Source organism: Rhea pennata, chromosome 29, assembly GCF_028389875.1.
Source record: "Rhea pennata isolate bPtePen1 chromosome 29, bPtePen1.pri, whole genome shotgun sequence".
In the NCBI taxonomy this organism is placed as follows: domain Eukaryota; kingdom Metazoa; phylum Chordata; class Aves; order Rheiformes; family Rheidae; genus Rhea; species Rhea pennata.
Window position 1 is genome coordinate 3932747 of NC_084691.1, and position 10025 is coordinate 3942771.

Here is a 10025-nt window from a genome sequence, read left to right on the forward strand (position 1 = left end):
TTAGGGCGGCTCAGGGTGGCGTGGGGCCACGGGCACTAATCCTGGCGCCCCGCCGCGGGGGGAGGGTCGGACACCTGGGCCCTCCCCTGGCACCCCACGGCAGCTCCCGCTCCCATACCAGGTCCTGTCCCCCGGCCCCAGAGCAGCGCCCCGGGGAGGGTGAGCACAGAGATGGTGAGTGACCCCCAGGTGGGGGGACGTTGGGCCAGGAGCCATGGAGCCGTGGGACCAGGAGCTGTGGGGCTGCAGGGCTGCAGGCCATGAGGCTGGGGACGAAGGGAGCAGGGGCTGGGGGATCATCGGGTGTGGGTCCATGAGGCGCTGGGGCCATGGGGCTGTGGGCTGTGGGGCCGTGGAGCCGTGGGGCCAAGGGGCTGCAGTCCCCACTCGCAGCCCCATGCTGTGCAGCGCAAGGAAGCCACAACCTTGCTGCTTCCTGCTGCAGCAGCCGCCACGTTTCCTGCAGGGCCCAGAGCCCTGCTGCCCCATGGCTCTCCCTGCCCCCCTGGTGTCCCATGGCTCCCCATGGCACCCCAGCATCGGGAGCAGCACCAGCTCCCCACAACCCAGGGCAGCACGTGGGAGCTGTGGGGAGAGGCTCCTTGCAGCCCCCGCTGCCATGGGCTTTGCCTCGCTGTGGGGCACAGAGTGGCCATGGGGCACAACATGGCTATGGGGCACAATCCAGCCATGGGGCACAGCCTGGCCATGGAGCACAGTCCAACCGTGGAGCACAGCCTGGCCATGGGGTGCAGCCTGGTCGTGGGGCATAGCCCAGCCACGGGGCAGAGCCTGGCCATGGGGTGTGACCCAGCCATGGGGCACAGGACATGGGGTGCAGGATGCAGGATGTGGGGTGCAGAACATGGCGTGCGGGATGCAGGACGCAAGAGGTGGGATGCAGGACGTAGGATGCAAGACACGGGACGTGGGATATGGGGTGCAGGCCGCGGGATGTAGGGCGCAGGATGCAGGGTGCAGAACGCGGGGTGCATGATGTAGGATGTGGGGCGCAGGCCATGGTGCCCACCGCAGGCACCGTGTGCCCGCAGGCGGCAGTGGGGCCGGGCGCCGGGGTGCCCTGAGCTGGGTGTCATGCTGGCGGGGCGCTGGCGGCTGGAGGGCCGGCGGTGGCGGCGCGCCGAGCCCGCCGTGGGGCTGCGCGCCCTCTACGACTACGAGTACTGCACCGAGGACGGGCGGCGCGTGGCCATGGCCGCCGGCGAGCGCTTCCTGCTGCTGCGCAAGGCCAACGAGGACTGGTGGCAGGTGAGACGGGCCAGCGAGCCCCGGTGGGCTCGGCCCTTCTTCGTCCCTGCCACCTACGTGGCCGAGACCGCCACCGACCTCGAGGACGGTGACAGATGCGGTGCACTGCCCCACAGCCAGCCCTCGGGCACCGGTGAGTGGGGACAGATGGGGGCAGGGGACATGGGGGACACGGGGCTGGGGGACATGGCATGGGGACTGTGGGGGTGGGGACAGTGGGGACACAGGGCTGGGGGATGGGGCATGAGGACCATGGGGCTGGGAACATGGGGGACACCAGACTGGGGGATGTGGCATGGGAACCACAGGGCTGGGGACACGGGGCTGGGGGATATGGCACGGGGAGTTACTGGGACCATGGGGCTGGGGGGCAATGGGGATCACAGGGCTGGGGATATGGGGCGCTGATGGGGGGACATGTTACGGGAGGGTCCTGGGGCCAGGGGGCACTGGGAGACATGGGCTTGGGGATTCTGGGCCCATGGGGGGGGCACACACACATGTGGGGCAGGTCCCTGCATGCCGTCCCCCCTTCCCCCCACCTGCACCCAGAGCATCACTTGGTTTTGGGGGTCCTGGGGGCCCCCATCTGCCCGCCCCAGGCCTGCCACCCCGGTACTGCTCGCTGGAGGACCTGTGCAGGCCCCCTCTGGCCCCCCCCGAGGAGCCCCGGCAGCCCCCTGGGCACCCCATGGGCCGCAGCATCAGCAGCAGCCTCCTGGCAGGGGTTGGCCTCCCCGGCCCCCCCCGGCCCCTGCCGCGCTGCCAGGCCCAGCAAGAGCTGCTGGCCCCAGGTGCCGGGGTGAGTGATGGTCGGGCAGCCCGCGAGGTGCCCCCCAACTGTGCCACCAGCTCTGTGCCCCTCCGAGCCTTCTGCACCCCCTGCACCCCATTGCTGCACCCCCTACACCCTCCAGCTTTGCACCCCAAAACCCCCTCTCTGCACCCCAAACTCTCCAGCTTGGCACTGCTGCACCCTCTAACCTTGCACCCCCAAACTCCCTCATTGCACCCCAAACCCACTTATTGCACCCCAAATTCATTCCTTGCACCCCAACTCCCTCTCTGCACTCCCTCCAGCCTTGTACCGCTGCCCTCCTTCTTGCACCCCCGCACCTCCAACCTGCACCCCCAAACCCGCTCCCGGCCCCAGCACCCTTCAGCTTTGCACCCCTGCACCCTTATGTGCTCCGCACCCTGCGCCCCGCTGCACCCCGCCCGCCGGGCGGGCCCCCCCGGGCCCGCCCCGCCGCCGCCGCTTCCTCATGCCCGTGGGGCGGCGGAGGAAGTGCGGGGTGGGGGGGGGGGCGCGGCGGGGCCGCCCGGGGGGCGCGGGGCGCCGGGGCTGCGCGGCCGCGGCGGCAGGTGGGAGCGGAGCCCCGGGCCCCGGCCCCGGGCGGGGGGATCGGCGGGGCCGGAGCGCTGCAAACGGCTCCGGGAGGCGATTGCAAAACCCTGATCCGGGGCTGGGCGCGGCGGGGGGGGGAGTGGAGGGGAGGGGGGCGCTGCCGGGAGGCACTGCATGGGCAGGGGGGCAAGGGGGCCCTGCACGGGGCAGAAGGCTGCGGGGTGTCCTGTATGGGGTGGAGGTTTGGGGGGCACTGCGTGGGGCACTGCACGGGGGTATGGGGTGTGGGCACTGTGTGGGGTACTGCGTGGGGCAAGGGCACTGCGTGCAGCGGGAGCTGGGGGACACTGCATGCATGGGGCACTGCATGGGGCTGTGGGCACTGTGTGGGGCACTGCGTGGGGCAGGGGCACTGTGTGGAGCAGGAGCTGGAGTCACTGCATACATGGGGCACTGCATGGGGCACTGCATGGGGCTGTGGGCACTGCGTGGAGCGGGAGCTGGGGGACACTGCATGCACGGGGCAGTGCATGGGGCTGTGGGGTGTGGGCACTGCGTGGGGCAGTGCATGGGGCAGTGCATGGGGCTGTGGGCACTGCGTGGGGCACTGCGTGGGGCAGGGGCACTGCATGGAGCGGGAGCTGGGGGACACTGCACGGGGCAGCGCGTGGGGAAGGCACTGCCTGGGGCAGAGCCCCCGGGGGGGGGGGGTCACTGCATGGGACACTGCGCCGGCCATTGCCCGTGTGCCCCCCCTCCCCCCCCAGCGAGGGTCTGTGCCCCCAGGTGCCCCCCCCTGGAGCCAGCATGGGGACCCCCCCGATCTACAGCAACCTGGAGGAGCTGCAGCGGGTGGGGGTCCAGGCCGAGCCCCCCGTGCCGGCCGGCCCCCCCCTCCAGGTTTTGGGGGCCTGGGAGCGTCACCGGGACCCCGCCACCGGGCGCTGCTTCTTCTACAACCCCCACACGGGCAGGGCCTCCTGGAAACCCCCCCGGCGGCACCACCAGGCGGTGGGCACGGGGGGCGCCGGGGGCGCTGCCCGCCCCCGCACCCCCTTCCCTCTGGCACCCCTACGCCCCCATGTTTCCCCCCAACCCCCCAACATCCCCCTCTGTCCCCCCATGTCGCCAAAATGCCCTTGATATCCCCCCATGCCCCCCAGATCCTCCCCAAGGCCCCCCCCCCCGGCCCTGGCACAGCCCCACTGGGCAGCCGGCAATTAGTCCCAGCGCTAATTGCTATGGGGGGGGTCCGGTCCCTGGGGGGGGTCCCGGCCATGCCGTCCCCCGGGGCTGAGCCGGGTCCCCCGTGTCCCCCGCAGGGCCTGACCCCCCCCAGTGAGCCCCCCAGCGACGTGGGACACCGGGGCTCCGGCGACACTGGGGACCCTGCGGTGAGCGGGGGGGGGGGACGCGGTGGGGTGGGGAGGCTGGGGGGGAGGGTCAGGGACATCGGAAATGGGGGTGGATTGGGGACGCTGGAGGGAGCTGGGGGGCACCGGGGGGGGGGGGATTTGGGGCTGTGCCCCCCCTGACCGTGTCCCCCACAGGACACCCGCCACCAGACCCTCTGCCAGCACCGCCTGGAGGATGGAGCCAGCAGCCCGCAGCCCCCCCGGGCCCCCAACCTGCCCACGGTGAGCTGGGGGCCAGGGGGAGCCGGGGGGGGTGAGGGGCCGGCGCTGACCCTGCCCCCCCCCCCCCCCCCAGGAGGTGCAGAAAGCCGGGCAGCTCAACAGGACGAAGATCGCCGAGGGGGGCAGGAAGATCAGGTGGGGGCTGGGGGGCTGCATCCAGGGGGGGCCTTGGGCAGGGGCTGTGGCAGGTGGGGGGTGCCCAGGGGCAGGGGGTGCCCAGGGGGCTGTGCACAGGGGTCTCTATGGGGCAGGGGATGGGAGGAGGGTCCTGGCTGGGACAAGGGGGTCCCCGTGGGACAAAGGGGTCCCCAGTGGGGCATGGGGGCAGAGGGTCCATGCTGGGGCAGGGGTGTCCCCAGTGGGGCAGTGGGCTGGGGGGGGGTCTTGAGTGGGGCAGGGGGTCCCCAATAGGATGCGGGGGCCGTACCAGACTGGAAGGGTCTCGTTTGGGGTGGGTGGTCCATGCTGGGGGGGCGGTGGGTCTGTTGCAGCCAGGAGGCCTGGGGGTGGGGGCACGCAAGGCCAGAGGGGCCCATTGCAGCTGGGGGGGGTCGGGGGGGCATTCAAGGCCGGGGGGGTCCATTGCAGCCGGGGGGGGGGGGCGGGGGGGGCGTGCAAGGCCAGAGGGGCCCATTGCAGCTGGGAGGGGACGGGGGGGCATTCAAGGCTGGGGGGGGTGCCTTGCAGCGGGGGGGGGGGGGCGGGGGGGCCGTGCAAGGCCAGGGGGTGTCCATTGCAGCCGGGGGGGGCGGGGGGGCCGTGCAAGGCCAGGGGGTGTCCATTGCAGCCGGGGGGGTGCATGGGGGGGCCGTGCCCGCCCTGCCCGCTGCTCTTCACAGCTGAGGGGCCGCGGACAAGCGATGTCCCGGGCGCACAAAGGCGCCTCGGCGGAGCCAAGCCGGGGGGGGGGGGGCTGGGGCGCTGCCAGCACCCAGACGGCGCCTGGGGCCCCTGCGGGGCTCTACCGGGCCGGGGGGGGGGGGGGGACACCCCGAGCTGCCCCTGGCCTCGGCCGGGGGGTTGGGGTGCCCCTCACCGCCTGCCCCCAGGAAGAGCTGGGGGGTCTCCTGGGTGGTGCTGGCCGGGAACAGCCTCGTCTTCTACAAGGAGCCCAAGGGGCCGGCGCCGGCCGCCTGGGTGAGTGGGGGGGGGCGGCACGGAAATGGGGACAGCGCGGCCCCGAGGGGCTGTGGGGACCCCAGGGGGGCGGGGGCAGGCTGGGGCACCCCCTGACGTGCCCCCCCCCCCGCTCCCCAGTGCCCGGCCAGCGGCCGCCCCGAGAGCAGCGTGGACTTGCGGGGGGCCGTACTGGACTGGGCCCGGGAGCTCTCCAGCAAGAAGAACGTCATCCACGTGAGCGGGGGGGGGGGGGGCACCCACGGCAGCCAGCCTGGGGGGCACCGCCGGGACCCCCAGCCCAGGGGCACACGGGCAACCCCAGCCCCTCAGCCTAGGGAACATGAGGACCCCCGGGACTCCCAGCCCAGGGGACAGAGGGACCCCCAGACCAGGGGACACCTATGACACCTGCCCCCCCCATCTCGGGGACACGGGGATGCCACACTCGCACTGGCCCAGTGCAGGAGGGGATGGGGGCACCCGGCTGGGACTGCCGGGCCCCCCGCGGTGGCAGTGGCTGGGGAAAGAGGGGTGCGGGGGGGGGCGTCCCACCCTGCCTCCCCCCACGCCGCTGCCCCCCAGCTGCGCACGGTGCCGGGCAACGAGTTCCTGCTGCAGTCGGACCACGAGGCCACCATCCAGGAGTGGGCACAGGCCATCGGCCGCGTCATCCGCCGCCTGGTGAGCACCGCCGGGGGGCCGGGGGGGGGGGGGCTGGGGCGCCCATGGCCCGGCCCCGGGCCCCGAACCTCCCCCCCCCCCCGCAGGACCTGGAGAACCCCCTGGACCCGCCGTGGGGCTGGCTGCACCGCGCCGGCAGCGGGGACCTGCCCGAGCTCAGCGGGGACGAGGACGAGGCGCCGCGGCCCCCCGAGGGTGCCGGGCCCCCGGGTAGGGCCAGGGGGCGCGGGGGGGGGGTGCGGGGTGGGGGGGGGGAGCGCAGGGTGACACCCCCCCCCCCGCAGGCGCCCGCCGCAGCCCCGAGGCGCCGGAGAAGCAGCGGGTGAAGAGCAAACTGCGGCGCTTCATCGCCCGGCGGCCGCCGCTGCAGAGCCTGCAGGAGAAGGGGCTCATCCGAGGTGGGGGCCCCGGGACCACCCCCGCCCCCGACGCGGGGAGCCGAGAGGGCCCCCAAGGGACCGGGCCGCCCTTGGGTGCCCGCTGCTGCTGGGTGCCAGCGCCCACCGTGCCCATCCCGCTGCCCCCCCCCCCCCCCCCAGTGCCCGTGCAGCCCCCTTGGTTCTGGTGTCGTGTCCCCCACCACCACCCCCGGTCCCAGTGTCCCTCTGGTCCCAGTGCCAGTGCAGCCCCCCCAATCCCAGTGTGCCCCCCGGCCCCAGTGTGCCCCCTATCCCAGTACTCCCCCCCAGTCCCAGTGTGCCCCCTGGCTCCACTGTGTCCCCCATCCCAGTACCCCCCCCCCAGTGCCAGTGCAGCCCCCCAGTCCCAGTGTGCCCCCCGGCCTCAATGTGCCCCCTGGTCCCGGTGAACACCCATGCCAGTACCCCCGCCCCCAGTCCCAGTGCCCCCCTGGTCCCAGCGCTGGTGCAGCCCCCCCAGGGCCTGGTGACCCCCTATCCCTGTGCAGCCCCCCCCCCCCCCCGGTGTCCGCTGGCCCTAGTGTGCCCCCACCCAGTGCTTGTGCCCCTCTGATGCTGGGGCCCCCCCGGTGCCGGTGTCCCCGGTGCCCCCTGTGCCCCGGTGCCCCCCGGTGCCGGTGCCCCCCCCCGGTGCCAGCGGTGCCCCCCCCTGCAGACCAGGTGTTCGGCTGCCGCCTGGACGCCCTGTGCCAGCGCGAGAGCAGCGCGGTGCCCCGCTTCGTGCGCCTCTGCGTGCAGGCCGTGGAGGAGAGAGGTGTGCAACCCCCCCCCCCCCCCACCCGGGCACGACCCCCGCCCCCGGGGCACGACCCCCCCCCCGGGCCGCGGCTCACCCCCCCCCCGCACGGCCAGGCCTCGACGTGGACGGCATCTACCGGGTGAACGGGAACCTGGCGGTGATCCAGAAGCTGCGGTTCGCCGTGGACCGCGGTGAGGGGCAGAGCCAGGGGGGGGGTGGGGGGGGCAGCCGGCCGGTGCCCACCCCCCCAGCACTGACCCCCCCCCCCCCAACCCCGTGCCCGCAGAGCGAGCCGTGAGCTCCGACGGCCGCTACGTCTTCCCGGAGCAGCCGGGCCAAGGTGAGCCGGGGTGGGGGGGAGAGGGGGGCGGAGATGGGCGGGGGGGGGGGCGGGGGGCGGCCAGGCCCCGGCTGCTGCCCCCCCCCATGTCCCCCTCCCCCCAGAGGAGCGCCTGAGCCTGGCGGAGCCCGAGTGGAGCGACGTGCACGTGGTGACCGGGGCGCTCAAGCTCTTCCTGCGGGAGCTGCCCGAGCCCCTGGTGCCCTGCGAGCTCTTCCAGCCCCTGGTGGAGGCCGTGGGTGAGGCGGGGGGGTCTGGGGGGGGGGGGTCCGGGGGGGTCCCAGAGGGGTCCCGGGGGGTGGGTCCCGGAGGGTCGGAGGGGGGCACGGGGGAGTCTCGGGGGGGTGCAGGAGGGATATTGGGGGGGGGTCCTGGAGGGTCTCGGGGGGGGGGCTGGGGGGGTTCGAGGGGATCTTGGGGGATCCCAGGGGGTCTCGAGGGGGTTTGGGGGACAGGGGGATCCCGGGGGGGGGTCCCAATGGGTTCTCGGGGGAGGGCACGGAGGGTCTTGGGGGTCCCGGAGGGGAGTCTCGGTGGGGTTCGGGAGGGTTGCAGGGGGTCTGAGTGGGCAGGGGGGTCCTGGGTGGGGTCTCGGGGGGGGGTCCCGGGGGGGGGGGTCTCGGGGGGCCCTGCCTGAGCCCGGCCGTGCCCGCGCAGAGCTGCCGGACGCGCAGGAGCGGGTGCAGCGGGTGGCCGAGCTGCTGCAGACCCTGCCGCCCCCCAACCGCGCCACGCTGCGCTACCTGCTGGCTCACCTGCGCCGGTACGGGGGGGGCCGGGGGGGCGGCTCGGGGGGGGGGGCGGCTCCGGGGGGGCAGCTCCAGGGGGTTGGCTCGGGGGGGGAGGGGGCGCGCTCGAGGAGGGGCTCCACGGAGGGCTCTGGAGGGGGTCCGGGGGGGGAGCTTGGGGGGCTGCTTCGGGGGGGGTCTGCAGGAGGGGGGGGCCTCCAAGGGGGACGGCTCTGGGGGGCACCTCAGGGGGCCGCAGCTCCTGGTGGGGGGGGGGACATAGGTCCCAGGGGGTGGTTAGGGGGTGCCCAGCCCCACTGCAGCCCCCCCCAAAGCACAGTGGGAAAGGAGGGGGTCTCTGCTCCTCCCGCCCCCCCCCCAAACAGCCGTGCCCCCCCCCCCTCCCCGGGGCAGGGTGATGGAGCGGGCGGACGCCAACCGCATGACGCGCCACAACATCGGCATCGTCTTCGGGCCCACGCTGCTGCGGGCGCCGCGGGAGCCCGGGAGCCTGGCGGCCGGCGCCGCGCGCCAGAGCCGGGCCGTGGAGCTGCTGCTGGCCCACTTCGAGCGCCTCTTCCCGCCGCCTGCCGCGGGGGGGGCGCCCTGATCCCCCCCCCCCCCCCAACGCGCTGTACCCCGCACCGCGCAGTAAAGCGGCACCTTCCCGGCATGGCATCGCCCGGCCCGTCTGCACCCCGCGCCGCCCCCTTCCCCGGCCCCCGGCCGAGCTGCAGGGGCCCCCACGTGCCCCCCACTCCCCCCCCGGCCGAGCTGCAGGGGCCCCCACATCCCCCCCCCCCCGCCATGCTCTGTGCGGGTCCGATGCTCCTTCGTCTCTTTAATTTATTTCAGCTGGTCGTTACACGGCATCAACCCCCCGGGGAGGGTCTGCCCACAGCTGGTGGTGCGGTGGGACCCGGCAGTGCCATGCCTGGGGGGTCGCTCCAGGGGGGGGGGCTCCAGGGACCCTCGGTGCAGCCCGGCCATGCCCGGGGGGGGGGTCGCTCCCGGGGGGGGGCTCCAGGGACCCTCGGTGCAGCCCGGCCGTGCCCGGGATGGGGGGTCGCTCCGGGGGGGCTCCAGGGATCCTCAGTGCAGCCCGGCCGTGCCCGGGGGGTCGCTCCGGGGGGGCTCCAGGGATCCTCGGTGCAGCCCAGCTGTGCCCGGGGGGTCGCTTCAGGGGGGGGGGTGGCTCCAGGGACCCTCGGTGCAGCCCAGCCGTGCCTGGGGGGTCGCTCCGGGGGGGCTCCAGGGATCCTTGGTTCAGCCCAGGAGGACATGGGGCTGCACCAGGGATGCTCAGAGCAGTCCGGCCGTTCCCTGGGGGGCTCTGGGGACCCTTGGTGCAGCCCGGCCGTGCCTGGGGGGTCGCTCCAGGGGGGCTCTGGGGATCCTTGGTTCAGCCCAGGAGGACATGGGGCTGCACCAGGGATGCTCAGAGCAGCCCGGCCGTTCCCGGGGGGGCTCTGGGGACCCTTGGTGCAGCCCGGCCGTGCCTGGGGGGTCGCTCCGGGGGGGCTCTGGGGATCCTTGGTTCAGCCCAGGAGGACATGGGGCTGCACCAGGGATGCTCAGAGCAGCCCGGCCGTTCCCGGGGGGGCTCTGGGGACCCTCGGTGCAGCCCGGCCGTGCCCGGGGGAGGCACTCCAGGAGGCTCCCGGGGACCCTCGGTGCAGCCCGGCCGTGGCCGGGGCGTCGCTCCGGGGGGCTCCCGGGGACCCTCGGTGCAGCCCGGCGGCGCC

The 10025-nt window shown here is 74.8% G+C and overlaps 1 protein-coding gene across 2 annotated transcripts; it reads left to right on the forward strand.

Annotated features, from left to right (window-relative positions):
- The first annotated feature begins 1881 nt into the window (after positions 1 to 1881).
- ARHGAP9 (Rho GTPase activating protein 9) lies at positions 1882 to 8935 on the forward strand. 2 transcript variants are annotated; one of them, XM_062597206.1, is made up of 16 exons: positions 1882 to 2071; positions 3404 to 3628; positions 3940 to 4011; positions 4168 to 4254; positions 4328 to 4389; positions 5304 to 5391; positions 5512 to 5607; positions 5956 to 6054; positions 6141 to 6264; positions 6339 to 6452; positions 7129 to 7227; positions 7326 to 7403; positions 7499 to 7552; positions 7657 to 7791; positions 8210 to 8315; positions 8695 to 8935. In XM_062597206.1, the coding sequence occupies exons 1-16, from the start codon at positions 1961 to 1963 to the stop codon at positions 8888 to 8890; spliced, it is 1746 nt and encodes a 581-aa protein (XP_062453190.1). In that variant the 5' UTR covers positions 1882 to 1960; the 3' UTR covers positions 8891 to 8935. The 2 variants fall into 2 exon arrangements, with proteins under 2 accessions (XP_062453190.1, XP_062453191.1); XM_062597207.1 differs by lacking the exon at positions 7129 to 7227.
- Positions 8936 to 10025: the final 1090 nt, after the last annotated feature.

Coding starts and splice junctions, on each gene's coding strand:
- ARHGAP9 (XM_062597206.1), top strand. CDS start 1,961: ATGGGCCGCAGCATCAGCAGCAGCCTCCTGGCAGGGGTTGGCCTCCCC. Junction 5,392..5,511: donor GGCCGGCGCCGGCCGCCTGG/GTGAGTGGGGGG, acceptor CCCGCTCCCCAG/TGCCCGGCCAGCGGCCGCCC. Junction 5,608..5,955: donor GCAAGAAGAACGTCATCCAC/GTGAGCGGGGGG, acceptor GCTGCCCCCCAG/CTGCGCACGGTGCCGGGCAA.